The following is a 26,428-nucleotide window of genomic DNA, read 5'->3' on the forward strand; positions in this document are numbered from 1 at the left end:
TAACCAAAATCCCTACCCAGCAGGGCAACTGCACTTTTTATACAGTAGCCTAGGGCTCCAAAGCACACAAAAGAGAGGGGATGCAGGGGCACCAGGTGGAAATTGTATAATCTTTTCTAATCTGGTTTAGAAAGTTAAAGCAGTAACATTTCCTTTGTATTCTATTTGTTGAGGCAGTCCCCAAAGTTCTACCTAGTTTCAAGGAGAAGGGACACAGACTCTACTTTTTAATGGGAAGTGTGTTAAAGAATTTACAGACAAAACAACTGGTTTTTCAAAAGTCCAGACAGGTGATACAGCTTAGACTGGAGTGAGGGCATCGGAAGAAGGATTAAATTCTGGATAGAATTTACAGGAATTGCTAATCAACTAACTGACGGTGGGGTGAGGGAAAAAGAAGAGTCAAGAAAGGCCAGGAGGCTTTTGGCCTGAGCAGCTGCAGGGATGGAGCTCAGGAAAACCAGGGAGGGGCAAGTTTAGGGGGAAGATTGAGAGTTCAGTTTAAGACCTGTGGGGTTGGAGACATCTCTTAAGCCTTTGAATGGAAATGGTGAGCAGGTAGCAGAATACAGGAGCCTAAGTTTCAGTGGCCAGATCTAGGCTGAAGATAGAAATTTGGGGACCATTAGAATAGAGATGGGTGTTAGAGTGGTGAAGCTAGATGAGAGCACCTGGGAATGAATATAGACAGTTAAGGCCAGGGACCTGGGACATGCTCAAGTGACAGGTTGGGGCAATGACAAGGTGTGACACTGGAAGCAGGGAAAGGAAGAGTTTCAAGGAGGAAGGGATGAGCACACCATATGCTGCCGCTGGCTCAAGAAGGCTGTGGACTGAGGACTGACCATTGCCCAGCACTCTGATGACCCCATTAGCTTCATGGCCAGAACACAGCCCTTTGGTGTCCACTGAGACAGGAGGATCCACTTCTGAGCTGAGAGTCAACTAAGGGGAGTCCCAGTCTTGCCTCAAATCTGGCCTGGAACCACATCCCTGTCCTGACCTCAGAGAGGATTCCTCAGAGGGGAAACCAGAAGAGATTTTGTGCCAAACTGTCAGGAACTAGAGTGGGGGGTGGGGCAGGGGGTGGGTAGAGGAGGGAGGGAGCTATTTCTCTGAGTTAGCATGACCCTTAGCCTTTCCAGAACAACTTTCTCAGGGACAATCAGTAACATGAAAAAAATTTTATTGGGAAAAACATAAGTTGTACAATTCAGCGCCACCTGGTCTCAAGAGAAGCTCCTCCCCTCTGCGGCCGCCTTCCTGGGGACCTGGGGGGCGACCTGGTTGGAGGAGACCAAGTCCCTGAGTCTTCAGTGTGCTACAGTAAGAGGGATAGTTGGGCGTCCACTTCCCTGCAAAAAAGCCAGGGTAGTAGAGGCTGAGGTTATGTGCTCAGGATTGGGGTCTGGGATGATGGATGGCTCTGGGAACGGGGTGTTGTAGATCCCGGTGATGGTCACCTTTTCTGCCGTCTCAGCTCGGCCCTCTGAATTCTTAGCAACTGAAGTACCGGGTCGTCCTGGAACTCGCTGCCGTCGGAGTCTAGGGGGAGAAAGGCGAGCGCCAGGAGGTCGACTCGTAAGGTGCTGGACTGCCATCCAGATCCGGGCAGCCACGCACATCAGCCCACCTTCTGCCGCCTCCAGAAGTCGGGCAGCCTGGCAGAGCAGATCTCCTGAGGGGGCGTGCTCAGCAGCGGACCGGGGCGTAGCCACCTCCTCGAGAGGCCCCGCCTTGGAGGGAGGGGGCGGGGCCTCGGGGCCAGGGGACGCCTCCTCAGCTGGAGGGGGCGGGACCTTGGGCGGCGGATACCCAGCTTCAGCCAAGGGAGTGTCTTTGTCTTTCCGAGGCTCCCACACCGCTAGGGGGCGCGTGGCCTGGGCTTTCCGAGACTCGGCTTTAGACCGACCTGGCGGAGTCTGTGCTCTGGGAAATCGTGATCCAGATAGAGGGGGAGTGACCTCTGAGCGAGGTGGCGCAATCTTGGTTTGGGGGTGTGTGGCCTTGACTTTCAGAGATTCAGCCTCGGGCAGAGGTGGGCCCTCAAGGTGAGGGGGCGTGTCCTCCAGGCTGTCCGGGAAGAGCCGAGCGGATACTACTTGGCCCAGGGCGCCTCTGAGCTGCGGGCCAGGCCCCTCGTCAGCTGCCACGACTGTCCCAGCGGACTCCTGGCGCGGGCCTCCGCTACTCCGAGGCTTGGGGCCCTGCTTCTCGGGCTGCGCCCGGCAGCTTGGAGCAGGAGTGGGTGGATCCTGGGGGGCGGCTGGGGGCGGGAGGGTGGAGGCTGCGGGTGCCGAGGTGGCAGCCGGAGGCGCAGGGGTACAGGGCATGGGAGGAATGGCCCCGAGAGATACGCAGGGACCAGACTGCGGGGCCCAGAAGAACCCATGGGGGCTGGGGCCCCAAAAGATGTGTGGAGGGAACCCTGGGGGAATAGGAGGCCTCTCCATATAGAAGGCCTCCAGGGGCCCCGATCGGGCCACACTGGCCCAATGTGGGACACAGGTAGGCTGGGTTCCCAGGGAGCCAAGGGTCTCTGCAGGGGCAGGAAGGGCCTGTAGACAAACGGGGGCAGGGACCTGAGAGGGAGAGAAAGGACAGAGGGTTCTTCGGTCCCCTTCTGGCTTCCCCTTCCTCCAACTTCCCTTAGCATCCCTCCCTCCAGCCCCCTCAGCCTCCTCCCTCCCCTGTCTCACTAGAGTGGTGAGGGAAGGAGTCCGGGGTAGTACCCAGGTTCCATCACCCTGCCCTCCTCGAGCCCGTTCAAGCTTCCGCCGCTGCCGCCACTGGTACAGAATATCATCCTCTGGACGCAGGGGTGCCTGGGAGGAGACCGGGGCTGGAGCAGGGATGGGGGCAGGTGCTGGTGTTACTGTGGGGTAAGTAGAAGGAGGAAGGGTAAGGCCACAGGCTGGGGTGATGAGCAAACCAAGGACAGCCTGTGCATACACCCTTCGACTGTACCAGAAAGGTATTCAGACAGGCTCTCCAGGTAATGTCCCACCTCCTCTCCCAAGCAGGAAGTGAGAAAAGGGGCAGTCAGAGGAGAGAGCACTCATGGGCTTCTCAACCTGTCATCATTCAGTTCTTTATTCATCAGCAAATATTTATTGATTTCTTACCATATGCCAGGCACTGTTCTGGACATTGTGGTTACAGCAGTGAACAAGACAGATTCTCCAGGATCAGTCCCCTTCTTCCTCTCTTGACTGCCCTTTCCTGGGGCCAACCCCACAGCAACCTCTTCTCTGGTCTCTCTACTTCTGTCCTCCCAATCTGTCCCATTCCCCCACCCCAGCCCACCCCGCAGCCAGAGGGAGCCTGGGAACACCTGAGTCAGATCAGGGTCCTCCAGGATTGGAACCCTCCCCTGTCCTGGTAAAAAGCAAAAGCCTTTGCATTTGTGTTGTTCCCTCCTGTATGCACAGGGTTCCATCCCTCCCATGCTTCAGATCTTTGCTCAGTATCATCTTCTTAGTGGGGCCTTCCCTGGCTACTCTATTTAAAATTGCAACAACCCCCAGCCCCTATCCTCTCTCCTGTTCCAGGTTTCTCCTTAGCTCTTTTCACCTTCTAACATATTCAGTGTGGTACTGCTTTGCTTACTTCGCTCTCCCTTCACAATGGCAGCTACACAAGGAGGTTTTCGTCTGTCTGACCGTCACTATATCCTCAGTGTCAAGAACAAGGCCTGGTGCCATCAGTATTTGTGGCATAAATGCCAAATGAACTATTTATTATATGGAAGTGCAGCGTCCAGACCTGTGCTAGGGATACAGCAGTGACCAGGGGCAGGGCCACGGGCCGTCCTCAGTTCAATGGGGCAAATGGACATCATTCCCATCACCCAGAGCATAACTTCATCGGTCATGACCAGTAGGGCTCCCATGGTCTCTTTGAAGCCCCACCATCTGATGCTGCAGAGAAGGGGGTGTCATCCTGGATCTCTCTCCCCCCCCCCCCACTCCCCTCTGTATCCTGTGACTCTACTTCCAAACCTGGCCACTTCCCTCTACTCTGTTCCTCAGGCTCTGGCCCAAGAGAAACTACCAGCGTCTCTCACTGGGGGGCCGATAGCAGCCAGAGGGAGTCTGTTAATAACCCAAGAAAGATCCCATCCCTCCCTGCTCAGAACCCTCCTGTGGCTCCCCAGTACTAAGCTAATGACCAAATGCCTCCCATGGCCCAATGTAATCTGACCCCTGTCAATCTCTTCCACCTGACCCCACACTACTCTCACCCCCCACACATGCCCCCCCGCCCTTTCTAGTCTATTATCCTCACCATGCTCCCCCCACTTCAGGTCCTCCGTATATGCTAGAGGCCTCTTGTCCCCACCTTCATTGTTCAGGTCTCCACTTAGACAGCACTTCTTCCAAGGAGGCCTTCCCTGACTTCCCAGCATCACAATCCTCTCTTGCATGGCCCTCATTTCTGCTTACATTTCACATGTATTTGTGGGGTTATGTAGCTATTTCTGCCCCACATTCACTATACTGTGAGGACCATGAAGGTGGGACCACACATGGTTGGTTCACTGTAGAATCCTCAAGCCCCCACCCAGGGCCTCATCCACAATAGGTAGTCAGTGTTTTTCAGATGAAAGAATGAGTAAATTTAATCTGAAGGACAACTCATGAAGTAGGTACTAGTCTTATCCCCATTTTGCAGATGAGAAAACTGAGGCTCAGGAAGGAGAGGTGAATAAAAGGTGAGGTAAAGCCGAAAAGAAGCAAAGAATCAGACAAGCGAGAGCTCAGCCAGGATCACACACACCACGTAGGACACCTCCCTGTTTACCGTGCCTCCCTGTCCCCCATTCACTCAAGCCCCATGAGACACAGACAGCATCTGTCCTGTGCGCCACTGTGCCCCAGGACCTGGCCATGGAGTAATAGTAATCCAGGTCCTTAATCCCATATCTGAAATCTGAAGACTTCAGGTGGCAGGAATTGAGCGTTCAACAGTCGGCCTGCTTCAGCAAAGTCACATCGTATGTCCAGCGTCAATAGGGGGCTTGCTCGGTACACCAGACTCAAACACAGTATTTGGTTGAACAATATGAAATTGTCCATATTCAACCATTTTTTACCGACAAAGACAAAAGTTTCATATGGTTCAATTTAACACAGCCAAATAAAAAGTATGTCTATTCACCCTCAATGAGATATAGAGAGATGATAAACAGCCTTCTTATTCTTTAGGTCAGATTTTGCTGTCCAATCAGGTACAGGGCCAACTGAGCAAAAAGCCATCTGATTTTGGAAATTTGTGTTCAGAACTGCAAACAGGATGCGGAGAGAGCCTGTCATACTAATGATAGGTACCGTTAGGACCTGTGGCAAGAGCTCCCTGCATCCCGCAACTCATTTATTACCCCTGTTTTAAAGCTGGAGAAACAAAGAGGCCCAGAGAGGCCCCAGGTCACCCAGCTGGTAAATGTCAGAGCTGGGATTCACACCCAGTCTCTTCTTCATCCTTGCCTCAGAACTTACCATGTGCCTTGGGGTCAGAGCCCTTGCTGGAGTCAGGGGTGAAGGTCACGGAGAAGGGAGAGAGGCCATCAGAGCTGACGGGGAATGAGGAGCTGCTGGTATCGCTAGGGCTGAGTGAGGAGGAGGAGGTGGAGGCCTTGCTGTAGGACGAAAGCAGAAGCGAGGCAACAGGGGGTCTCAGAGGCGGTGCGGGGGGGCATGGAGCTGTAGGAGTGGGGAGGAGGATGGGGGCAGGGAAGGCACCTGCGTTTGAGCAGCCTGGCAGCTCTGCTCTGTAGGCTCAGTGTCTCCAGGTCCAGCAGGGATGAGTTCCATGTGTTGAGGCTCTGCGAGGAAAGAGGGATTAGAGACTAGCCCCCATCTTAAAGGGTGCTGGGAAAGGGGCTTTGGACAGAGGGCCTGGAGTACAGGTCTGCCTTCCACCTGGTATCCTCACATGCTGGTAAGCCATTCTAAGGAATCCGCTCCTCCTCCTCAGGGAAGAGGGACCCAGTTTTCCTCTGGGGTTGCACACCCCTGCTTGTAGTCATTATTGTGGGAGAAGGGTTGACCCCACCTTCCTGACCAGGCCTGGCTAATCACAACAATCTGTCCTCGGTTCCAGTGATTGGCTCAAAGATGAACGAATGAGAGTAAGCCCTGGGGCTTTGGATGGGTAAGTTAAAAGCCTAGAATCACTGGGGCCATCTTCACTACTTCAAGGGGAAAGCCTGCCTGAGATTGAGCCCAAGAAAGAGGAACAGAGAGTCAAGAGAGTCGAGTTCCTCCTAATAGTGGTCAAACACCTGGATCCAGCCATTCCTGAAAGCATATACATTTGGATTTCTTGATTGCATTAGCCAAGAAATCCTCCTTTTTTGTTTAAGCTTCCTTGAATTGGGGATTGACTCTAATTCTATCCTAGGGCTGGTGGTGTCAGTTCAGGTACATAGGGAAGAAAGTAAATGAGGATATCACCTGTTTCATTTCCTCAAGGGGAGCCACAGCCTTAGCCTGAGATGCGCTGGCCACCTTTGCAAGAGTTGGGACTGCTGTGTTGGGTCTTCCTTCTGGTTCACTGGCTCCTGCTGAGAAGCCCCAATTGATTTTGGGGGGCCATGACGAATTTCTGCTGGGGGCATTGATCAGGAAAGGTTTTAGGCCAGCAGGGGATAGGACTGAAGCAGGTACCTGCTGCAAGTTGACTGGGGGTGTCTGGAGATTCAGGCCGTAGCCACCAAAAGTCAGCTGGGGTTGGGCCTGCAGGCTGGCGTTCCTCTCGGCTTGTGGGCTGAGCCTGGCGGAACCGGTTTATGTACCTGTGAGCATCAGAGAATGGGAGGTGAGTGAATGAGGAGAGCCAAATAATAATAATAATAATGACAATAACAATCACAATAGTGATGTTTATCAATTACTTTGGCAGTACCTAGTACTTGTCCCTCAACATCTGTTCTTTCTTACAGAGTAATGCAATATTATGTAAGACTGTATAATCCTGGGCACATAGCCACTCTTCTACAGATATATTTATCAGGGGTCCCAATAGTTTAATGGCCACGTAACTAGGTTCTTGACCAGCAGGGTTATGAGATGAGGTGTGATTCTGGCAAGTGGATGTGGTTGGGAGCCACATTTCCTTTATGGTTGGTCCATAAAGGAAAGGACAACAGCCTAGTGATGGGAGGCAACAAGACAGAGGCAAACTGTGTCCCTGACACCTCAGCCGGGGGCTGCCATATCAGCCCTGGTTGCTTCTGCCTGGACTGTTTGGGTGAGGGAGAAATAAATGCTATCTTGCTCGAGCCACAATTAATTTGGGACTGTTTGTTAGAGCAGCTGAACTTGGATCCTACAAATCCAAGGGCTCACTATGTGATAGCACTTGTTATAGATGCTTTATAAACAGTAACTCATTGAAAGCTTAAAACAGCCCTAGGGCATATGAGCTGTTAATATCCCCAATTTACAGATGAAGAAACTGAGGCCCAAGTCATACAGAGGGTAAGTGACAGAGCTGGGATTTGAACCCAGGCAGCCTAGCTCCAGAGCCCTTAATAGCACATATAAAGTGTGGTCCTAAAAGTGCTGCATAAACAACTCTGGCTATGGTGATTATTATGGGATGCCTGCCCCCTCCTGATCCAAACCCTTCTTCCCCCCCCCCCCCCCCAGGGCTGCTGCTACTTACTTGGCCACCACGGACTCCCTGCTGTCAACCAGGGTGGGTGGTTGGGAGGCTCCCATCTGTCCTTCAGTGGTGCTGGGTGGGGAAGGGGTCCCTGAGCTGGATGGCCAGGACTCTTCAAACAGTTCAGAGGAGTTGGGACCTGTGGCCTGAGCTTTGGGAGCTTCTGGGGGCCTGGACCCCCGGGACCTGGATGGGCTCAGGGTCTAAGACAGGGAGGTAGGGAGAAGAAAGTGAGGGTTGAGGGGTCATCCCTGTAGGGGAATGAAGGCACACATGAAGTGTGTCTTAGTCGAGAGGGGAGGAAACATATCCCACAATGGTAACAACTCAGAGTGATTGGGGGCTACGATAGGTGATCCAGGTAACAGAGGACTGGGTGAGGGCAGAGCCATGAGGAAGGACTGTCTCTTAACCCTCACCCCCCACCCCCATCACATATCCTCCTTCCCTCTAGTTGTTACTCCCTCACCACTGGGCTAACACACAGCACTCTCTATGGAGTGTCCTCACCTTGGGGTGCCAGGTCTGGCTTTGGGACGGCCAGTAGTGGCTTTGATCCAGGGGACTATCCTCAAAGGGGCTGTCTTGGATGGAGAAAATTGGCAGACTGCAAGGGGAGAGTGAGGTTGGCAGGCAGAGCCCCCCTGTTTGGGGGTTGTGGGGTGGAGTCAGGTTTCGGGGTTGGGAAGAGGAGGGCAGAACCAGATGACAATTCCCATAGATTGCAGGAAGAGATGGACTATAATTCCCATGAAGCAGCGCTGCACATTCGAGATAATGATACTAGAGGCTCGATTCCCACCAGCTCTTGGGGGCAGTCTCAGAAAACCAAGGAACTGCCAACTGGTGGTTCTTAACCCTGAATCCAATCTAAGAGCCTTTTAAAAATACAGATACGTGGTCCTCACCCCAAGCCAAAAGAAATCATAATATCTGGAAGGTGGCTGGTTATCTGTATCTCTTTCGCACCGTCCCAAGTGATTTTGAAGTGCAGCTTCAAAGCCGTTAAGAACCACGGCTAAACCCTCTCTCTCTACATTTCCCGTAAGTCCCGGGGACACGAAGGAGGAAATGGTAAATGGACTACAATCCCCATCAGTAACTGGGCTCCGCCTAAGCAAGAAAGGTCAAAACCAACACCCATAGGAATCTGGGGGCAGTTTTTAAAATTCAGCAATTGAACTCCCAAGATGACACTGGACACCCTTAGAGGAAAAATAAAAGGCCCTGGAGCCACTTGGAAAGCGGAACGTAAGACGCTACGGGACCCCGATGGTGAAGTCCTAGGCTGGAGCGGCCAAAGGATGTGAGCATCTTGGGAGTTGTAGTTCCAGTGCTGTTGAAAAAGAGACTCCGGACCCGAGCAAACCTGGCCCGACGCTTTGTTAATCTCACCCTAGGTCCTCCCCAGGCCTCCTGTGGTCCCCGGGAGAAGGATCGGCCTCACCTGTGGTCCATCCCGCAGCTACCTGAGCGCTTCCGCCAGCTCCGCTCCCTCACCGGGCTGACCCCGCGCGCGTCTTTGTCGCTTAGCAATGCCTTGTCAGGCCCGCCCCTCCCCCGGAGTGCCCGCGCGGGAAGAGAGCGGCCTCCAAGGCGACCAATGATGAAGAGGAAAATAAAAGTAATTGGAAAGTGGCCAAAGGGAGAATGTCGCACAACTGGCTGTACCTTCGGCCTGACTGAGAGCGCATGTTTGATTGGAGAACCGTAGCGTGCAGCAGTAATTGGCAAGCCTGTGGACCAATGGAAAGGATCTGAGGGTGAGCTCGCGGTTAGGAGGGGTCATAAAGTACTCTCGCTTTCCCCCAGTGTCTTAGAGCCACTCCCCCTTTTGGTGCGGAAATCTTGTCCGGACTCCAATGTAACCACCGTTTTTCGCGTTGCAGGGCAATCGGGGAATCTGTCCCCTCTCTAACCGCCGCCCCTCCATCAGTCGGGCCAGCCAACCAGTCCCGCGGAGTCATTAACCACTTCCGTCTTGCTGCGGGAGCAGCTGGTTGCGCTAAGTGCCAGGCCTGGGCTCCTAGCCGAGGTGGTGGGATCAAAATGAGCTATTTCGGGCCCGCCGCGCGGCCCCTCGGGGGCCAGCCTGGACTGTTCGTGCCCGCGCCCTCTGGCCGCTGCTCACCTGGCAGACCCCGCTACCCTGCGCACCCGAGGCTGAGTCAGAGGCCCAGAATTAGGCCCGGCTTGTCGGGGGGCTGGGCCCAGGCCCTGCTGAGATGGGAGTAGGGTCTGTTCTGTGTCCTCCTGACAGCCTGGCCGGCTACCACATTCCCTGTACCCAAGAATCTGCTCCTAAGACCGCCATCTGCGTCATCCCCAGAGCTGCCTGCGGGGCGGGGGTGGATTAAAGGGCCTGCGAACTCTGCGCAGGGGTTTTCGGGCCCCGGGTCCCAAATGCCGCGCCGTCCTACCCACTCGGCAAGGCTCCACCTCCTCAGCCTTAGTTTCCCCTTTGGGATATCGGGGGATCACCTCTCTGGCATCCAGCAGGCGCTTAATAAATGGCCAAGTCATTGTTGGGCTTTCTAAGTAAGACTCTATTAATGGCCGGGGCTGGCCGCGGTCCCAATGTCCCCGGGCGGCCCGCCGAGGGGCGGACACAAGGCGCGTACTATAAGAGCGGCTGCGGCGCACGCAGGGGCACTGCGGAGCCTAAGGGCGGTGGCGGCGGCGGCGGCGGCGAAGCAGGATGGAGATCCCCGTGCCTGTGCAGCCGTCTTGGCTGCGCCGCGCCTCGACCCCGTTGCCCGGGCGCCTCTTCGACCAGCGCTTCGGCGAGGGGCTGCTGGAGGCCGAGCTGGCTGCGCTCTGCCCCGCCTCACTGGCCCCCTACTACCTGCGCGCACCCAGCGTGGCGCTGCCTACCGCCCAGGTGCCCAGCCTGGGGGAGGGCGGTAACTCGACCACTTGCAAGGCTCGGAGCCCCGGTCATCCCGGGGAGGGGGGAGGGTGAGGAATGTCCCCCGACTTTGAGCGGGGTGGAGAGTCCGGCCACTCAGAGGGGCTTCCAGAGTTCCCTGAGTATGGAATTTCACAGGCCGGATTACTGAAGCGGGTGGGAGGTCCCTGCCCATCTGAGGAGGGTCTCAGCTCTGAGGGGCTGGAACGGCTGAGTCACGGATAGGGTGGGGCCGTCACTCTGAGGGGAGCGTTGGTGACTCAGAAGGAGGCTGGTGACCCAGGAAATCTGGGGAAAGGGGGGCGCTCAGTTATTCTGAAGGGCATGGGGGTTCCCAGGGACTCCTGAGGGGAGGGAATGTTTTGTCATTCTCGGGGAAGAGTTTGGAGACTGTATGTATGTGGCGACCCTCTGCCTCCTGGAGAGACAGAGGGGAGGAAGGGTCCTGTGACTTGAGAAAGGGGGGCCTGGCCACTCTGAGAAGTGGGGGTGGGTACTGGTAACTGTTAAGGGCGTAAGCGGCCCCGTGACTCCAGTGGGAGGGTAGAAAGAGGACTCTGGAAGCTGGGGGAAGAGGCATCTTGGCAATTTCTGGTGGGGGGGCGGTGTGCAGTAAGTGCACCAGGGGTTCTGAGGGATGGGGGCCTGGGGATTCAGTGTCCAAAGAACACTCTGACACGGGGAGGGGGCAGGCCTGACCCTGTGAAAGCCGAGGTCCCTGACCTTGCAGGGGAAGGGGGGGGGGGCCTCATCACTCTGGATGAGAGAATCTCCGTGATCACAGGGGGAGGGGTGATCCCAGTTATTCTGGGTGAAGAGATCCTCCGGGGCTACAAGTAGGAAAGGAATGGATTGCCCAGTTCCGGAGGCCTGGGACAGGGGCAGCCCCGGAACCGACCGGGGGAGGAGCCTCGCCCCGCCGATGACGATCGGGCTGTGCTTAGGTCCCAACGGAACCCGGGCATTTCTCGGTGCTGCTGGACGTGAAGCACTTCTCCCCGGAGGAAATCGCCGTCAAGGTGGTTGGCGACCACGTGGAGGTGCATGCGCGCCACGAGGAGCGCCCGGTGAGCCCGCTGGTAGGGGTGGGGCCAGAACGCGTAGGTGGATCCGCAGGCCGGAGGGGCGGGGCATCCACAGGAAAAGGGTTGGGGCCGCTCAAGTCTCTCTCTCCAGGATGAGCACGGATACATCGCGCGCGAGTTCCACCGCCGCTACCGCTTGCCGCCTGGTGTGGACCCTGCCGCCGTGACGTCCGCGCTGTCCCCTGAGGGCGTCCTGTCCATCCAGGCCGCACCCACAACGCCCCAGGCCCCACTGCCACAGCCGCAGGCTGCTGCCAAGTAGACGTCACGTCTGAACCCCGGGAGCCGCCTCAAGCCCCCTCTTTTAAAGCCGACCTGACTCCGCCCAGCCAGATGTCCCGAGCGCGCCCAAACCACCCACCCAATCTGGGATCCTACCCTGACCCTCCCCACGTAGACTCTTCCCTGGTAACGTAGACCATTCCTCTGACACTCCCGTTCTCACACCCCCTCCAGCTTTCGGACTCCTGACACCTCCCTAGCTTCCAGGCCGTACACGGACAACCCTTCAGCCTACAGTCTCCCGGCCCCACTGGCCCCACTTTCTTGGCATATAAACCCACTCAAAACTCCCTCCTCTGCTTCCTTCTGACTCATCTATTAAAATATCTCCACATCCCATTTTAATCCTTTTCCCTCTCCAACACCACATTATGGTGTGGACAGCCCTGCCCCCACCCTAGGCCAGTTAAGCATAATCCCTCTCCACCCCTCAAATATCCCAGACCATCCAACGCCTGGTCCTCAAGATTCTGGATCCTTCCCCTCACTCCAACTGGACAATCTACTCCCCCCACCCATCTTGTGACTTGAAACCCCAGCCAGCGCCCCCATCCCAGACTTTTAAACCCTTTTTCTGACCCCCCACCCTTGGACACCTATTCCAGGCCTAGCAGGACCCTCAACCTCCGAGTGCACAGATACCCTCCCCATCTCTCCAGACTCTGCACAGATATCCTAAGCCCCATCCCCAGCTCTAACCAGAACCCCATCATTTTGCTGTAATCCCCTCATCTCCAACCACATACCTCCCCTTGTTCTCCAAGATCCAACCAAGCGGCCACTTTTGCTTTGGTGCCCCACAATCCTTCTCCCTCCTTGAATTTCCTGCCACCCCATCCCCTTATCTGTTCCCCCAATAAATGTGCTAGAGCTGTGCCAACTGCTTTATGTCTGCGCTGGGAAATATGGGCTGGAGCAAGGAGAGGCCAGTGTGGAGGTGGGAAGGAGGGGAATGTTTATTGGGGGGATGTGGTGGGCAGGGGAACATCACTGTCGCTCATACATCTCCCGCAGGATCTTCATGCTTTCTGAGTACCGAAGCTGGTTCCGATGAGATGCCTCCTTCCACCTGTGTTGGGGGTAGAGAAGCAGAGGGAGGACTCAGCAGTTGGGGAAGAAGCCATAGGGGTACAAGCAGGTTCGGGGACGCTCACCTCTGGCGGATGCGTTTCCAGCGCTGCATGTTGCGGTAGATGAGCGTGGATGGTGAGGGCTCAGGCTCGGAGGGCTGCGTGGACAGAGAGGCCAGGCGGGGTTGGCCATGCCCAAGCCCCGTACCATCTGCCCACGGCCCTGGGCCAGCCTGCGTACCCACCTCATCATCAGGGGTACCCTGGGTCTCAGGCTGCAGGGGGGATGGAATTCGGGATCTGCAAGCATCTCCAGGTGGCCCAGGGGCTGTGGGTGGAGGCAGCTTGTACACGTCACGACTCTTGCTATTGGTGACCTCTGAACTCTGGGGACACAAGGGCCCCACACCAGGCCCAAGAGAGTTAGAGAAGAGGGCCAGCAGTACACACTTCCCCCCTCCTGCCTTTCCCAGTGACAGCAGACACGAGGGTCTCACCGGGGACCTGTCTTAAGAGCCATGTCAAAGAAATGTCTGCTCCAGGGATCCCTGCCTGTATTCTGTCCAGCCCAGGGACCCCCAATCACTCCTAGTCAGCCCAGTAACCTCCATCTGCTCCCCTAGGCCAGGTGGCTACACCTGTTTGCAGTAAGGACCCCTGTCAAGCCCCCCAGCTTTTGGGAACCTCTAATCTTGGAGGGCACATCTACCTGCCCAAGGGAGCCCTGTCCCCTCTCCCTCTCAGGCCAGGTATCATGTCTGTCTGCTTCAAGGAGTTCCAGCCATACCCTCGGCCAAAGGGTTCGCATCTGTGTGCCTCACCGGATCCAGAAATCACAGAGACCTGTGCCTATCTATCCCACTAGCTTTGGGAGAGGACACCTTTCACCATCTACCCACTGGCTGTTGAGAGGGGGCCCACCACATATCCAACCTCCTCATCCTCAGGCAGTGGGGGCAGTGGTGAGCTGGGTGAGCGTTCACGCTCACGCACTGAGGGGCTGTTGCGCATCCAGGCTCGGCAGATTGGGTAGAGCGGTGTGTTCTCACTGAACTGAGCCAAGTCCACACTCCGGTCAAACAGCTTGATCACATACGTGTCTAGCGTAATGGGAGGGGAAGGTGTGTGACCGTCCTCCCACAGCTCCCCGACCCGGCCTGCCCTCTAGAACCACCGCCTACTCACTGGATCGCTGTGGGCCTCCCTCAGCCAGCCCGTCATCCATCTCCCTCCTCTTCTTCCTCCGCTGGTGGGGGAAGCGGGCAGATGGCCTGTGTGGGGCAGGAGAACATCAGGACCGGGGCGGGGGCTGGCGACCTCCCGTCAGTCAGCTGGGGTCCCTGCCACCTTACCGTTTGCCAGTGGCTGCAATGGAACAATCCCTGTGGGGAGAGACAAGGTGTCAGCAGGCTGACCCTCGAAAAAACGCCCACTCAAAACCGCCCAAAGGGCGCCCTGGGGATGCTGAGATGTTTGCATGGACCCCACCAACCCCTTAGACCTGTGTCCCGCTCACGCCTCCAGGGCGGTAGGTGGCAACCATGAGGGGACCTAAGCTTCTGCTGCCGCAGGGTCTCTGTACATGCAGGGTGGTTAGGACTACGGTGGAGGAAGCTTGGACGAGGCAGGAAGTTGTCCAGCACAAACCCTCAGATACAGATCCCATCCACAAAACTTACTTGTTGTGGGTGTCTGAGGGGGTTTTCCCAGCTTCCTCCTCCAGACGCTCCCTGGTACAGAAGAGAACTGTGGGCTCGGGGTTTCCAGGGCTGAGTGGGAAGGCACTGAGTGGCTTTTCCATGGGGCCCCTTGCTCCCTAAGCCAGCCTCTGGGGTCCTACCCACATCCCCCCAGGACCAGAGGGTCCAACTTGCCAGGACTCCCAACCCCCTATGGCCCGTGCCTGGCCAGGTCCCAACCTGTCCATGTGACTCTTCTCCAGCAGACACTGCAAAACAGCATCAAGTTGGTTCCGGGCCTTGGCCATCTCCAGCTCTGGGGAAGAAGATACCGAGCAGGAGTCAGTTCCCAGGCCCAAGGCGGGTGGGCAGCCAACTGGGCTGGGGGAGGGGCACGCATATCCAAGCCTTCAGCCAGGAGGGTGCAGTGGGCAAAGCCAACTGATGTGATGAGCAAGAGCGCTGGGTCCCACGGTTGTCCCACATGCTCATGTGTGACCAAAGGCAAGTCACCTTACCTCACTGAGCCCGTTTCCTCACCTTGAAAATAGGTCTCCCAATGATACCTATCTGCAAGGACTGTTGTGAGGTTTAAATAAACCTATGGTGTGTATGAGTCTCTTCACAACAAGCAGTAATAATAATAAGTAAGTTGTACAGAGTACTTTTATGTGCCAAGAATTGTTCCAAGCACATCACCCACATTAACCCTGTTACATTTTCACAGTAACTCTGGCAGGTAGATATGATTATCCCCATCTTATGTATGATGAAACTGAGGCACAGAGAAGTTAGGCTACTTGCTCAAAGTCACACAGCGAGGAAATTGCAGGGCTGAGGATTTGCACACAGGCCATCTGGCTCCACAGCTGAAGTTATAAGGCAGAGACTCAAACTGGGTGCAGAATCTAGCCCCCAGATGTGCTTTGTTTGGCTGAGGCAGTGGTGTTATTTTAAATCTGAACTAAATCTGAATGGACAACATTTAATAATCTGGAGACTGCACCTAAAATATCCATTTTGGGCAGGAAATGACATCTAGGCCCCCCTTCCTGCATTCCTGGCTCTGTCGGCCTATGTGTTTACTTCCCCTCATCATAGAACTTAAGGAGGTGATGATGTTATAAATATTCTCCTCTTGCTCTTGTGAGGTGTTTGCTCTCTTCTTCCAACCAGTACCTAGCATCACTCTGGCCCAATGCTCAAAGCCTGGAAGGACACTTGGGGACATGCTTTGCCAGCCCTGGGATGGGGAGACACAGGGATTCCCAACATCACTGAGGACAGACAGGGTGGGGGTGAAGGGCTAGGGGCAGCTGAGATTCTAGCAAAGAGCCCTGGGAAGGAGCCAAGGTATAGATCATACCCACATCTCTTTCCCTAGCCCCTGCTTCTCTTCTGAACCTTAGACCTTGGGATCCCATGGTCTCCTAGATACCTTTCTCTAGACATCCCCTAGGCCCCTACCATCTACTGGGTCCCACACTAGGCTTAGTGCCTCTCTATGCTTTACCCCTTTTCCTGGGCCCCCATCTCGGGGCTAGCCCCACTGTCTCCTAGTCCCTCCCTGAGCCTCATAATAGACACCTCTCACCCTCCCCCACCCAGCTCACCAAACCCATGGCCTGTCCACTTGGTCTCCTGAGTGTCTCTCCATGTACCCCCTCCCTACCCCAGTCCTCTCCCTTCCTTCTCCTGGGCTCCCAGCCTCAATTTCCTCTTCTGACCTAACCTCCACAAGGTGGCCAGAGGACTCTTTGGAAAACCAAACCAACCCTGATCCTCTCCTGCTCAGAACACTCCACAATTCTGCAGAGCCCCGGGACTGAGCTCTTCAGCCCGGTGTTCACAGGCCTCCATGACCCTGCCTACCCCTGCCCCCCAACCATCATTTGTGGCCAAGCCTTTACTCTTCCACCCACGATTTTTTTGGCGTTTGGGGGGGCATTTTTATTAACTCGCTCCTCAGCTTCAAACCCTCCCTTGGCTCCCCATTTCCCTCAAAACAAAAGCCAAAGTCCTAACTTGCGCCCACAAGATCTGTCCTCCTCCTTCTCACTCTTTGCCGTCATTCCCTCCCGCTCCCCACCTCACTCCCTCTGCTCCAGCCACACTGGCCTCCCTGCCCGTCCTTGCACAGGCCAGATGAGTCTTCCACCTCAGGGCCTCTTCGGAGCTATTTCCTTGGTCGGATTTGCTGTTTCCTCACCTATCCTCATAGCTCTCTCCCTCATCCTGTCAGATCTGACCTTCTCCTGTTTCGTTTTATTACCACTTATACCATCAAACACCCTACACATCATTTTGCTTTTTAGTCTGGATTCTGTGCCTCTCCCACCACCACCCTCAATATGCCAGTCCTGATTTCCCATCAACTCGGGCCCAACTCAAAATGACTTCCTCTCTCTCAGCTTCGGTTTCCCCCCCCACCACATTTCTCCTACTTCCTAGGACTGTTGGGATACAGTGATTGCCAGGATTAAAAGCTTCCCTGTACTTCAGGCGCTGAGCACAATGCTTGACCTTTGCTGGAAATGACCACTGCTGGAAACAGGGCAACTGAGGCAAAGCCAAGAAGACTCCTTTTCAGAGTCACACGGCTCGGGATCCCGGTGTCTTACCGCACCACACGGTCTGAGCCACCACCATTCAGTCTCAACGCTACCTTGAGCACAAACCGGGAAAGTATGAAGAGGGCAAGAATCGTTCCATGGTCTGACATAGCGATAGTCAGATGGGCGGCAGGAAGAAGTCGCGTGGTCCGTCTTATCGCGATAATCCTGTCTTTCGGGACTCCCATACCCCGATCGGTCAGTGCTCCCCTAAAAGCCCCTTACCTCGGGGTCCTCACCTGATTTCTCCACTTTCACCTTCACCGGGAACATGGTTTGGGTCTGAGGTGTGGCTAACTGGGTCAGAAGAGCCCAGAAGAGCCCAGTGTCACAAATCAAAGCTGAAGGCAGACGGGAAGAGGTCAAGGTAAGCTTTGTGCGCGCCCAGTCCTCCGCGCTGAGGAGTGTCCGGCGGCGACCGCCACTGCAGCCGCCACCTCCAGTAGTTTCCCTTCTGTGGGCGGGCCCCTTTGGCAATTCCTTATTTCCATTTGTCAGTGCAACCGTCGATCTCGTCCCTGACCAATTGACAGCTGCCGCCATCGGCTCCCAGGTCTAAGTCCCACCTTTCTGAGGCCCCGTTTCCGGAAACAAACCAACGACATCCCGGAGCGCTTCCTGGGAGGTGTAGTTCCAGCTCCCGAGACGCAGCTAGAGTAACGGCGGCTGCGCCGCGCGAGGCACGGTGGGTGATGTAGGATCAGGGCTTCGCGAGGCTTCTTGGAACTTGTAGTGTTAGAACCTTTGAGTAACACCAGTTTAGCTGTCGACCCGTTTATTTAACCGTGGGAGTCCTTCTTGTCCCTGAGGAGGAGAAGTCTGGAGTTAGGCCGGGTTCAGTCTTACTGAGCACTTGCTAGGTGCCAGCTACCTGTTAACCTCTCTTCAGGCACAACCTTTTATTTAGCAAGTATTTATTAGTGTGCCAGGCACTCTTCTAGGCACTGGGGACACTGCACTGAACAAAACGTAATAAAGCGTATATTTTAGAGGATGTTAAGATTACAAGAAACAAGTGAAACATTTCAAATGAAATGTAATGAGAAAGGATACAACCTGAAGGCATATAGGGAGTACTAAGGTAGGGACTGAAATTTTAAATAAGATAGTCAAGGAAGCCTTCTCTGATAAAGCTCTTGGCTGTGTCTGTTGCTGCGGACAACATCTTCAGAAAATGGGAAACTTCCATTTACCACATACGTTTTGGCTCAGATAAATTCTAGGAGGTAGCATTGATATCCACATTTCTGATGAGAATACTGAGACCAAGGGGAAAAGTACAGTTTTCAAATTCACACACCACCAGCACAGGATAAAAGCCCCTAGTAATGCAAGCATTATTCCTTTCTTAGTTCTGCGTCTGGAAAACAGGGTTCCTGAGCAGGAAAGTTCCTATTTCAGAGGGTGCAGAGAATGAAGGATTGCACATAATGTGTGAAGCACTAAGCCTGGCACAAAGTGGGCATTCAATACGTATTTCTGAATAGTAATAATCATTTTATGCTTCAAGCTCCAAAAGATCCAGGAAGTCAATATAGAGAATAGAGTCCTTTATTGGGGGATGTCAGCAAAGAACATAGGAAGTGAGAACAAGTCTTAGGGGTTTGAGAGTGAGCTTAGAGTAGAGAAGCCCATCCTGGGCGAATGAGCAGGTCCCAGGCCTGTGTGGAGGAAGCTATCAGGGAGTACCCAGGGGTATGGTGAAGGAGAGGTAGTCACCAAGGGCGCCCCAACGGGGCCGGTAGATCTGGAAGATGGTGATCCAGGTGGTGAGCACAATCACCCAGAAGAGGAAGCCCAAAGCTGAGCGCCAGACATCTGTAAAAGGGAACAGGAATGGGTAAGGTTGGCCTCCACCTGTCCTGCCCAGCCCCCCCCCCCCCCCGCCCCATGCTGGCCCTCTCGTCTCTTCCAGAGCCCCAGAATTTTGGAACCTCCATCATTCCCTTCCAACACCCGATGGCCTCCCTTCATCTGTGCCCTGGACTCACAGCCTTTGATTTGGCTCTGCTCCGTGTATGCTGGGACAAGGAAGGCCTCTCGGAAGAACCAGAAGATGTTGACCAACCAGAGAAAAGGCAGGAAAGCAAACCCACCTAAGAGAAAAAACAAACAAACTGGAATGTAAGGCAGTGAGGATCCTCCTCTCCCTCCCCTCCCCCTGCCCCAACTCCCACCTAGAGGACGGAAGGCCCTCCCCCATATCCAAGTTCAAATGGAGATCTCTGCTATCAGAGACTTAGAAATCCTGCCCCCCCCCCCAGGGCCCCAAAATCTGACTCCTCATTCATCTCTTTCTCAGGACCCAGAGTCCGGCCCAACTCCCCCCGTCTCTTGGGACCCAGAAGCTGAGGCTCCAGCTTCCTCTTTCCTCAGGTCCCAGGCCCTTCCCTCAGATCCAGGAGTCCGCAACCCCAGTCGCTTTATCCCTTAGACTCAAGAATCCAGGCCCCCAGGCTCTCTTCCCTCAGGCGCTCTAGTCCGGTCCCCTCTCTTCTCCTGGGATCCTAGGAACCGGCCCCTTACCCAGGTAGTACTTCCGGCACAGATTCAACTTCTCCTCGTTAGACACCCGCTCCAAGTTCATAGTTGCGCTGAGGCCGAGTCGTCCCGCGGGTCTGTAGGGCAGGAGCCTAGCCTTGACCCCAAGTGACAGATGCAGGGATCGCAAACAACCACGCCCCTATAACGACAAAACGGAGATAAACTGAAGGGTGGGTTTGCCGAAAGAAGGGTACCCCGGCCCCCACCAGCAAGCTGACTGGGTCGAACGCTCTTCATGTTTATTCAGGGGCGCGAACGGACCCCAACTCACCAGTGCAATCTACTTCCTCCGCTTGGAAGCCTTAGCCACTTGCAATTCCGGACGTTTGCGCGACATACCGCAAGTATCTCTGGAGTTTGTAGTCTTTTTGGATGCGGCAACGCTATACGCATGCGCCTTCAGGGAACTCCAGGTGGTGATTTTGCAGGGAGGGCGCAGGGCTCTAACCCGCAAGCGCAGTAGGCGGTTTCTGAGCGCGTGCTGTGTCGGGAGGCAGCGACCAACTACACTTCCCAACGCTCTTAAGCAACGGAAATGACGTAAAGAGCAGAGAGTGTTGGAGGGTTCGGGTAAAAATGGCTGAATATTTAGCTTCGATATTCGGGACTGAAAAGGACAAGTGAGAACGGGCGCAGGGAGTGGCCCCTTGCGGGGGCCGGGACCGGGACATTTGGTTCCCTGGTGGCTGGGAGGCGTTGGGCGGTGTTTCTGGGGTGTCCGGCCTCCCCGGCCCTCGGTTCACCTCTGTCTTTGCACCTCTTCCAGGGTTAACTGCTCTTTTTACTTTAAGATCGGGGCCTGCCGGCACGGGGACCGGTGCTCCCGGCTTCACAACAAACCGACTTTCAGCCAGGTGAGACCCGGCACGGAGCCTTGAGGGTTAACGCCTCCCGGCCATTCCCCTTCTGTTGGCCGTCACCACGAGGTCCCGCCTTTTCCGGATTTCTAAGCCCCACCCCACCACCGGCTTTTTTCGTGTCGGGCCTCTGCAGGTTCCTCCCCTTTCCTTCAGGCCCTTCTCCGAGGAACTTGCCACGCCCCCGTACGTACAAATTACACCGCTGGGCTGTCCCCGAGTGCTAGGTGTCTCTTCTGGTTTCCTTCGGGGCAAGCATCGCTTGATGCACTCAAGATGCTTAGGCTTCTTCTCTGTTGCCAAGTCTCACCCCCAGCCTTCATACCTCACCTCACCCCTTTGCATGCGCTCAGGCCCGCCCCCTTTAAATTCTGTTCAGACCATAGTGCTGCTCAACCTGTACCGGAATCCACAGAACACCGCCCAAACCGCAGACGGATCGCACTGTGAGTGAGGGACCGGTCTTGGGGGCAGGGCGGACAGCCCCCAACAGGCCACTCCCTGATTTCACCCTGCCCCTCCCCAGGTCACGTGAGCGACGTCGAGGTGCAAGAACACTATGATAACTTCTTCGAGGTGAGGGTTGGCAAGGGATGGGTTGAGTTTCCTGTGGAACAGGAGCTCAGCTGAGTTCCTCCTGGTCTTCCGCAGGAGGTGTTCACGGAGCTGCAGGAGAAGTACGGGGAGATTGAAGAGATGAATGTGTGCGACAACCTGGGGGACCACCTCGTGGGCAATGTCTATGTCAAGGTGCCTCCTGTCCCCACATGAGAGCCTAGAGGTGGAGGCATTTCAGTGCCTGATGGCCACCACTGAAGCCTCACAGCTTGAGGTCCATCACTAAATCCAGCCCGGCCCCAGAGCTGCTGACTAATCCCCTAAAGACTTCTGAGTTTGATTGCTGACCCTGATCGACTTTGCCCTCAGTTTCGGCGTGAAGAGGATGCAGAGCGGGCAGTGGCTGAACTCAATAACCGCTGGTTCAACGGGCAGGCTGTGCATGCTGAGCTGTCTCCTGTCACCGACTTCCGGGAGTCATGCTGCCGGCAGTATGAGATGGGGTATGGTAGTATGGGGGTGGGATGGGCACCTGGAGTCCCAGACTCCTGTGTGTTGGGGTGCAGTCATTGCCAACAGCCTCGTCCATCCATCCATCCTCTACCCAGGGAATGTACCCGCGGGGGCTTCTGCAACTTCATGCACCTGCGGCCCATCTCTCGGAACCTCCGACGTCAGCTGTATGGGCGGGGACCCAGGCGCAGGTACCTCAGGACCAGCCTGTCAAGACGTCTCATACCCTAAGGCCCTTATACCCCGAGGTGGACCTGATCCTGTGCCCCAATAACAGCGTCTGTCTTTCATATCCAAAGACTAGCTCTGAGCACTGTCCAAAGACCAGCGCCTGAGTCTCAACCCCCAAACCAGCTGGGACTCCAAAGCCCCAAACCCAAGACCAGTCTGGATCTCCAGTCCGGAGATCAGTCCCTGAGAACCTGTCCTGATACCACGCAGGAACTCTGGTTACCTGCCCCATCCCAGAGCAGAGAGGCAGACCTGGGGAACGGGGCCACACTCCTTCCAGCTCTAACCCTCATCTCTCCACTCCTGTCCCCAGGTCGCCCCCGAGGTCCCATACCGGCCACCGTCCCCGAGAAAGAAACCGACGACGTTCCCCAGACCACCGGCATGGCCGCTTCTGAGACCCTGGCTCCCTTAATCTCCACCCTTGACAGGCATAAATGTTCCTGGCCAGGACCCCTCCTGAAAGCTCCCTTAACCCCCCAGTGCCATCTTCCCCAGGCTCCGGGGCTCCGTGATGTAATCTGTTCAACACAGGGACTTTCTCTTACCACCCCTCCCCTAATAAAGTTCTGTATTGAGGGTTTAGAACCTGTTAGCTTGAGCCTAGCTGTGGGCTGGAGTTACCTTCCACCCCCACATCTCCTGACGAAAGGGGAGGCGGGCTGGGCTCTGGCCACAACTTTTGCTGTAGAACTTCCAACAGGTGGGAGAGCAGCAGGCTCAGGGCCCAAGGCTCTAGAAACCCCTCAGTGGGACTGGGTGGGGTGGGGACACCTCTGTGCTGGGAACCTCAGCACGGCTCTCTCCGGCTTCTCAAGGGGGAGGTGCCTAGTTGTGGCAGGTTGGAGGATTCCCAGTCGGGAGGAGATTGGGTTTAGGGAGCCAAGGTAAGGTTACTGGGAGTTGAGTGGGAGTCTCCAGAGGGTGAGGTCTGGGTCCTCCTTGTCAGCTGCCCTGACATGGGAGTTGGAAATAACCTACTACTTAAGCTTACCATATGCCAGGTGCTGTTCTAAGTGCTTTACTTCAAGCAATGATGTTAATTCTTCACAATAAATCTTTGAGACAGGTACTGTCATCCCGTTTTAGGGATGAGAAAAGAGGTAAGGAAGATGGCAGAGGTGGGATATGAATCTGATCATTGTGGTTCCGGACTCCTCATTCTAGGCATCTTGAGGTCTTGGTGGCCCTTCTGATAACGGGCCAGGAGCTGGACTAGGGGCTGGGGGTAGATTCCCGTCTTCCAAAGGGGTCTGGGGACGCCATGCCCCCACATCACTGCTTCCTTCTGCCCGGGTTTCCTGGAAAGTGTGACGGAAGCGCTGTGGTCGGAAGTCCTGCGGTCACGGCCCCCCAGGCTGCAGACCCCGCCCGGATGGGGCCCCTATGCCTCCTCCTGACTGCCGCGCTGCTCCTGGCCCAGGCGGCGCCTCGGGGGGCCTCCCAGCACTGCGGGCGCCTCGAGTACTGGAACCCTGATAACTGGTGCTGCGGCAGCTGCCTGCAGCGCTTTGGGCCGCCCCCCTGCCCGGGTGAGGAGCGGGGACGGGGGTATGCGTATGTTCGGGCGGAGCCAGGGGGTGATAAGAAGCCAGGGAAGGGACGGTCTGTGGGTTACTGTGAGGCTTGCTTCGGGGTGGGGGCGGCGGGCCTTACGCAGATAAGACGATGTGGGACTCAGCTTGTGATGGAAGGGATAGTACCGGTTACGTTAGGGCCACGGCGAAGGGGTATTGCCTGTTGGGCGGGATCGCGGCAGTGTTCAAAGGGTGGGGTGTGTGGGTAAATCAGGAGTGGGCGGGGCTTGGTGCTCGAGCGGGGCGGGGATAATGGGAGGGGCGGGGCCTGTGAAGAGAGGGTCGAGACTGGCAGGGCTGGTGCGGGGACGGTGGGCACGTCGGTGATAGGTTGGGTTAGTAGAGCCCAAGAGGTGGGGCCTGCTGGGATAGGACAAAGGGGAAAGGGTGTCGCTAGTGCCGGAGAGGAGGGGCTGGGCGGCCACACGTGAGACCCTGTTTCCCACCAGACTAAGTTTTCGGAAAACTGCGGGCTCAATGACTCTGGCGATCACGTGTCGCGCCCCTTCAAAGAGTGTCCTATTGGGCAGTGCAACCCCGACAATGCGGAGCTATGTAGCCCCTGTGGCGGCGGAGCCACGGCCCCTGCTCCCGCGGGGAGCCGGAGCGGAACACAGCGGCGCTGCAGAGAGGTGCTGGTCGGGCTCCCGAGGGCCTGGGCTAGGGTGCCGCTCGCTGGAGGCGGGGCGGCGGTGGAGGGCGTGGCTTGGGATTGGATGGGCGGGGTCTGGATCAAGGGAGGGGGGTGTAGCCCCACTGAAGAGAATGGGGTGGGGGCATAATAGGATCAGGGGATCTACCTGGGTTAAAGTGTGTGGGAGGGGGGCGGGGAAGCGAGGGGGGATAGCTGGATCGGGCGGGGATTTGGTCCCACGGAGGGATAGAAGGATGGGAGGTTCAGGCTGAGGGGCCAGGAGTGGGGCACACCTCCCGCTTTATTCCAACCTATTTGCAGAGGTCGGTCCCTCCCAAGGAGCCCTGCCCCCTGAAGTCTGGGAGACCAACGGTCCTTAGCTCCCAGGAGCCCAGCCTCTTGTGGACATCTGAGCGCAAGGTCGCTCAGCAGGCCTTGCCGAATTTTGCCCTGCCGGTCGTGCTGGTTCTCCTGGTACTGGTTCTGCTGGTGACCTCAGCAGTGATCCTCCTGCTCGCCCAGCGGTGCCACCGCCAGGCGAAAGTTGTCCTCCACCCGTATCCTGGCTTGGCTTGTGGCGACACCGACATCCATACTCTCTTCCCTGTGCACTCGTCCTCTTCAGGCTCCCGGGAGGCATCCGAGGCAGGGGGCCCACTGAAGGAGGCGGCTCTGGTTCCACTCGTGGGCAGAGGTTGGCCGGGGACAGGCCAGGGAGGGAGAGGGTGGACTGGGAGATTGCCCTTCCTCTCCATCACCCCTCCACTGCTCTCCCAGAACTGCCGAAGCTGGCATCACAGCCCCTGTGTTGCCTGCTGGAGGAGCTCATAGTGCTGCTGGATCCTGAGCCTGGGCCGGGTCGGGGGATGGCCTGTGGCACCACGAGACACCTGGCGGTGAGGTACAGTCTGCCTGCTGCCTGGTCCACCTTCGCCTACTCACTGCGGCCCAGTCACTCACCACTGCGGGCCTTGGTTGCGATAGTGGTGGCGAGGGAACCCTCTGCTTCTCTGGGCCAGCTCGGCACGCACCTGGCCCAGCTAGGGTGGGCAGATGCGCTGCAGGTGCTGTCCAAACTTGGCTGACCCGGGCCTCGCCCAGCCTAGTCCTCAAGAAAGTTTCCCGTGAAATAAGCGCCTGCCGTCTCTGGGCCTCACTCAGGCGTGCTTTTGAAATACAGTCTTCTGGGCCGAGACCCAATGAGAATCCTCTCCTTCCAGCATAAACGCGAGACCAGATACGGCCTGAGGCGCCACTGAGAGCTGGCCTCAGGTGCCTCTGGGCAACCAAGGTTCTCTCTGGGAAAGGGCCCTGCTACCCCTGGAAGGGCTCATCCGCAGGGACCCTGCCCGGGTTCCAAGTGGGAATCCCGAGAGCACATGTCGCTGTGACGCTGTAAGAGAGCCCCACGACTTACCTGTAATTCTGAGTGATGGCCTCCCACCCCCCTGCTCAGGCTGCCAGGCTGCCCCCGGCTCAGGACTGGTGTGGAGGAACGGGAGCTCCTACCTGCCCCCAGCACCATACAAACCGGAAGACCACCTCTCCAAACATTGACAGACTTTATTATGGGGGGTTCCCACCTGGGAACCCACCCTCTTAAATAAAAAAGTGCATAGAAAAGAAGGGATTTAGAAACCTTTGTACAGTATCTACATCCTGGGCCCCCAGGGCAAGAAGGGGGCGATTGCTGGGTGGGCTGGAGGGGTGGAGGCAGGGCCTCTGCCACCTGCAGGCCCACATCCACCCTCAACAGGAGGGTGGGGGTGAGATGCTCTGGGAGGGACTCGGGAGCCCCCAGACTCGGGGCACGACGGCAGCGGGGGGTGGGGGGAGCCGCCGCGGCCTCAGTTCAGGAAGCGACGGCAGCGCTTGGCGCCGCAGTTGCAGGGCAGCTTGTTGCTGGCATCCTCGATGGGGAACTTGTAGTCGTAGGTGAGCTCCTCGCCTCGCAGGATGCGGCGCAGGGCGAAGATGACGATGTGCTTCTGGCCCTCCACGTGGATGACTCGAGAGAAGCAGTTGGGCTCACACGAGTGGTTGATGAAGCGCGCGGCGTTGCCGTGCATCGTGGCGTCCACCACGTCAAAGTCATCCATACGGAACATGTAGCACCCGATACCCTACAGGGACCGCGACGGCCCATCAGGTGCTCTGTTCCCACGGCCCAGCCCCCCCCCCCCCCCCCCCCCCCCCCCCCCCCCCCCCCC

At 56.4% G+C, this 26,428-nt stretch overlaps 7 protein-coding genes across 14 annotated transcripts in view; 3 read left to right on the top strand and 4 right to left on the bottom strand.

Moving 5' to 3' along the window:
* Window positions 1-1,169: 1,169 nt before the first annotated feature.
* PROSER3 (proline and serine rich 3) lies at window positions 1,170-10,172 on the bottom strand. 3 transcript variants are annotated; one of them, XM_035023600.1, is made up of 11 exons: window positions 10,089-10,172; window positions 9,340-9,404; window positions 8,179-8,275; window positions 7,669-7,871; window positions 6,669-6,796; window positions 6,456-6,565; window positions 5,742-5,824; window positions 5,499-5,638; window positions 1,634-2,875; window positions 1,464-1,545; window positions 1,170-1,355 (listed from the first exon to the last, which is right to left on the bottom strand). In XM_035023600.1, the coding sequence occupies exons 2-11, from the start codon at window positions 9,360-9,362 to the stop codon at window positions 1,322-1,324; spliced, it is 2,142 nt and encodes a 713-aa protein (XP_034879491.1). In that variant the 5' UTR covers window positions 9,363-9,404; window positions 10,089-10,172; the 3' UTR covers window positions 1,170-1,321. The 3 variants fall into 3 exon arrangements, with proteins under 3 accessions (XP_034879491.1, XP_034879490.1, XP_034879492.1); XM_035023599.1 differs by lacking the exons at window positions 9,340-9,404; window positions 10,089-10,172 and adding an exon at window positions 9,116-9,332 and having other exon boundaries at window positions 1,170-2,875; XM_035023601.1 differs by lacking the exons at window positions 8,179-8,275; window positions 9,340-9,404; window positions 10,089-10,172 and adding an exon at window positions 9,116-9,332 and having other exon boundaries at window positions 1,170-2,875.
* A 131-nt stretch (window positions 10,173-10,303) lies between these two features.
* Window positions 10,304-12,819, top strand: HSPB6 (heat shock protein family B (small) member 6). Of its 2 annotated transcripts, none has more exons than XM_035023823.1 (3): window positions 10,304-10,549; window positions 11,521-11,655; window positions 11,753-12,818. In XM_035023823.1, the coding sequence occupies exons 1-3, from the start codon at window positions 10,367-10,369 to the stop codon at window positions 11,921-11,923; spliced, it is 489 nt and encodes a 162-aa protein (XP_034879714.1). In that variant the 5' UTR covers window positions 10,304-10,366; the 3' UTR covers window positions 11,924-12,818. The 2 variants fall into 2 exon arrangements, with proteins under 2 accessions (XP_034879714.1, XP_034879715.1); XM_035023824.1 differs by having other exon boundaries at window positions 10,305-10,549; window positions 11,521-11,643; window positions 11,753-12,819.
* Window positions 12,820-12,875: 56 nt separating this feature from the next.
* Window positions 12,876-18,201, bottom strand: LIN37 (lin-37 DREAM MuvB core complex component). 2 transcript variants are annotated; one of them, XM_035023781.1, is made up of 9 exons: window positions 17,544-18,201; window positions 14,933-15,008; window positions 14,693-14,782; window positions 14,366-14,395; window positions 14,199-14,284; window positions 13,947-14,113; window positions 13,259-13,399; window positions 13,098-13,171; window positions 12,876-13,012 (listed from the first exon to the last, which is right to left on the bottom strand). In XM_035023781.1, the coding sequence occupies exons 1-9, from the start codon at window positions 17,845-17,847 to the stop codon at window positions 12,931-12,933; spliced, it is 1,050 nt and encodes a 349-aa protein (XP_034879672.1). In that variant the 5' UTR covers window positions 17,848-18,201; the 3' UTR covers window positions 12,876-12,930. The 2 variants fall into 2 exon arrangements, with proteins under 2 accessions (XP_034879672.1, XP_034879674.1); XM_035023783.1 differs by having other exon boundaries at window positions 14,693-14,743; window positions 17,544-18,199.
* Window positions 18,202-18,839: 638 nt separating this feature from the next.
* Window positions 18,840-20,211, bottom strand: PSENEN (presenilin enhancer, gamma-secretase subunit). The gene is made up of 4 exons (XM_035023845.1): window positions 20,120-20,211; window positions 19,831-19,987; window positions 19,296-19,400; window positions 18,840-19,122 (listed from the first exon to the last, which is right to left on the bottom strand). Exons 2-4 carry the CDS (start codon window positions 19,889-19,891, stop codon window positions 18,983-18,985), a joined length of 306 nt encoding a protein of 101 aa, XP_034879736.1. The 5' UTR covers window positions 19,892-19,987; window positions 20,120-20,211; the 3' UTR covers window positions 18,840-18,982.
* Window positions 19,361-22,592, top strand: U2AF1L4 (U2 small nuclear RNA auxiliary factor 1 like 4). 2 transcript variants are annotated; one of them, XM_035023807.1, is made up of 9 exons: window positions 19,361-19,428; window positions 20,096-20,188; window positions 20,615-20,702; window positions 21,085-21,151; window positions 21,232-21,281; window positions 21,357-21,455; window positions 21,633-21,766; window positions 21,872-21,967; window positions 22,321-22,592. In XM_035023807.1, exons 1-9 carry the CDS (start codon window positions 19,361-19,363, stop codon window positions 22,403-22,405), a joined length of 780 nt encoding a protein of 259 aa, XP_034879698.1. In that variant the 3' UTR covers window positions 22,406-22,592. The 2 variants fall into 2 exon arrangements, with proteins under 2 accessions (XP_034879698.1, XP_034879699.1); XM_035023808.1 differs by lacking the exons at window positions 19,361-19,428; window positions 20,096-20,188 and adding an exon at window positions 20,271-20,468.
* A 109-nt stretch (window positions 22,593-22,701) lies between these two features.
* IGFLR1 (IGF like family receptor 1) lies at window positions 22,702-25,735 on the top strand. 2 transcript variants are annotated; one of them, XM_035023860.1, is made up of 4 exons: window positions 22,702-23,539; window positions 24,017-24,216; window positions 24,540-24,912; window positions 24,996-25,735. In XM_035023860.1, the coding sequence occupies exons 1-4, from the start codon at window positions 23,272-23,274 to the stop codon at window positions 25,301-25,303; spliced, it is 1,149 nt and encodes a 382-aa protein (XP_034879751.1). In that variant the 5' UTR covers window positions 22,702-23,271; the 3' UTR covers window positions 25,304-25,735. The 2 variants fall into 2 exon arrangements, with proteins under 2 accessions (XP_034879751.1, XP_034879750.1); XM_035023859.1 differs by lacking the exon at window positions 24,017-24,216 and having other exon boundaries at window positions 24,844-24,912.
* Window positions 25,736-25,763: 28 nt separating this feature from the next.
* KMT2B (lysine methyltransferase 2B) overlaps window positions 25,764-26,428 on the bottom strand; it is a 20,003-nt gene continuing 19,338 nt past the window's right edge. Inside the window, exon 36 of one of the 2 annotated variants that reach the window (XM_035023589.1) lies at window positions 25,764-26,341. In XM_035023589.1, coding sequence (XP_034879480.1) covers window positions 26,066-26,341 — 276 coding nt within the window. In that variant the 3' untranslated portion in view covers window positions 25,764-26,065. The remainder of the gene's footprint in view (window positions 26,342-26,428) is intronic. The other variant, XM_035023590.1, reaches the window with a different exon arrangement.

The sequence above is a fragment of the Mirounga leonina genome, unplaced genomic scaffold (genome assembly GCF_011800145.1).
Source record: "Mirounga leonina isolate KUSES-001 unplaced genomic scaffold, KU_Mleo_1.0 Mir_177, whole genome shotgun sequence".
In the NCBI taxonomy this organism is placed as follows: Eukaryota; Metazoa; Chordata; class Mammalia; order Carnivora; family Phocidae; genus Mirounga; species Mirounga leonina.

Bases quoted from the DNA above. Each gene is read 5' to 3' on its own strand.
- PROSER3 (XM_035023599.1), bottom strand. The intron at 5,639-5,741 runs GTGCCTTCCCTG...TTCGTCCTACAG, and splicing joins GCCAGGCTGCTCAAACGCAG to CAAGGCCTCCACCTCCTCCT. The intron at 2,876-5,498 runs GTAAGTTCTGAG...CTTACCCCACAG, and splicing joins CTCTGACCCCAAGGCACATG to TAACACCAGCACCTGCCCCC.
- U2AF1L4 (XM_035023807.1), top strand. From the start codon at position 19,361: ATGTTGACCAACCAGAGAAAAGGCAGGAAAGCAAACCCACCTAAGAGA. The intron at 20,703-21,084 runs GTGAGACCCGGC...AATTCTGTTCAG, and splicing joins ACAAACCGACTTTCAGCCAG to ACCATAGTGCTGCTCAACCT. The intron at 21,968-22,320 runs GTACCTCAGGAC...TCCTGTCCCCAG, and splicing joins GGGCGGGGACCCAGGCGCAG to GTCGCCCCCGAGGTCCCATA.
- PSENEN (XM_035023845.1), bottom strand. From the start codon at position 19,891: ATGAACTTGGAGCGGGTGTCTAACGAGGAGAAGTTGAATCTGTGCCGG. The intron at 19,401-19,830 runs GTAAGGGGCCGG...TTTTTCTCTTAG, and splicing joins GTGCCGGAAGTACTACCTGG to GTGGGTTTGCTTTCCTGCCT. The intron at 19,123-19,295 runs GTGAGTCCAGGG...TCCCTTTTACAG, and splicing joins GCAGAGCCAAATCAAAGGCT to ATGTCTGGCGCTCAGCTTTG.
- LIN37 (XM_035023781.1), bottom strand. From the start codon at position 17,847: ATGGCGGCAGCTGTCAATTGGTCAGGGACGAGATCGACGGTTGCACTG. The intron at 14,114-14,198 runs GTGAGTAGGCGG...CCATTACGCTAG, and splicing joins GGGAGGCCCACAGCGATCCA to ACACGTATGTGATCAAGCTG. The intron at 13,013-13,097 runs GTGAGCGTCCCC...CCCCCAACACAG, and splicing joins TGGAAACGCATCCGCCAGAG to GTGGAAGGAGGCATCTCATC.
- HSPB6 (XM_035023823.1), top strand. From the start codon at position 10,367: ATGGAGATCCCCGTGCCTGTGCAGCCGTCTTGGCTGCGCCGCGCCTCG. The intron at 10,550-11,520 runs GTGCCCAGCCTG...GGCTGTGCTTAG, and splicing joins TGGCGCTGCCTACCGCCCAG to GTCCCAACGGAACCCGGGCA. The intron at 11,656-11,752 runs GTAGGGGTGGGG...CTCTCTCTCCAG, and splicing joins AGCGCCCGGTGAGCCCGCTG to GATGAGCACGGATACATCGC.
- IGFLR1 (XM_035023860.1), top strand. From the start codon at position 23,272: ATGCCCCCACATCACTGCTTCCTTCTGCCCGGGTTTCCTGGAAAGTGT. The intron at 23,540-24,016 runs GTGAGGAGCGGG...GCCACACGTGAG, and splicing joins TGGGCCGCCCCCCTGCCCGG to ACCCTGTTTCCCACCAGACT. The intron at 24,913-24,995 runs GTTGGCCGGGGA...CTGCTCTCCCAG, and splicing joins GGTTCCACTCGTGGGCAGAG to AACTGCCGAAGCTGGCATCA.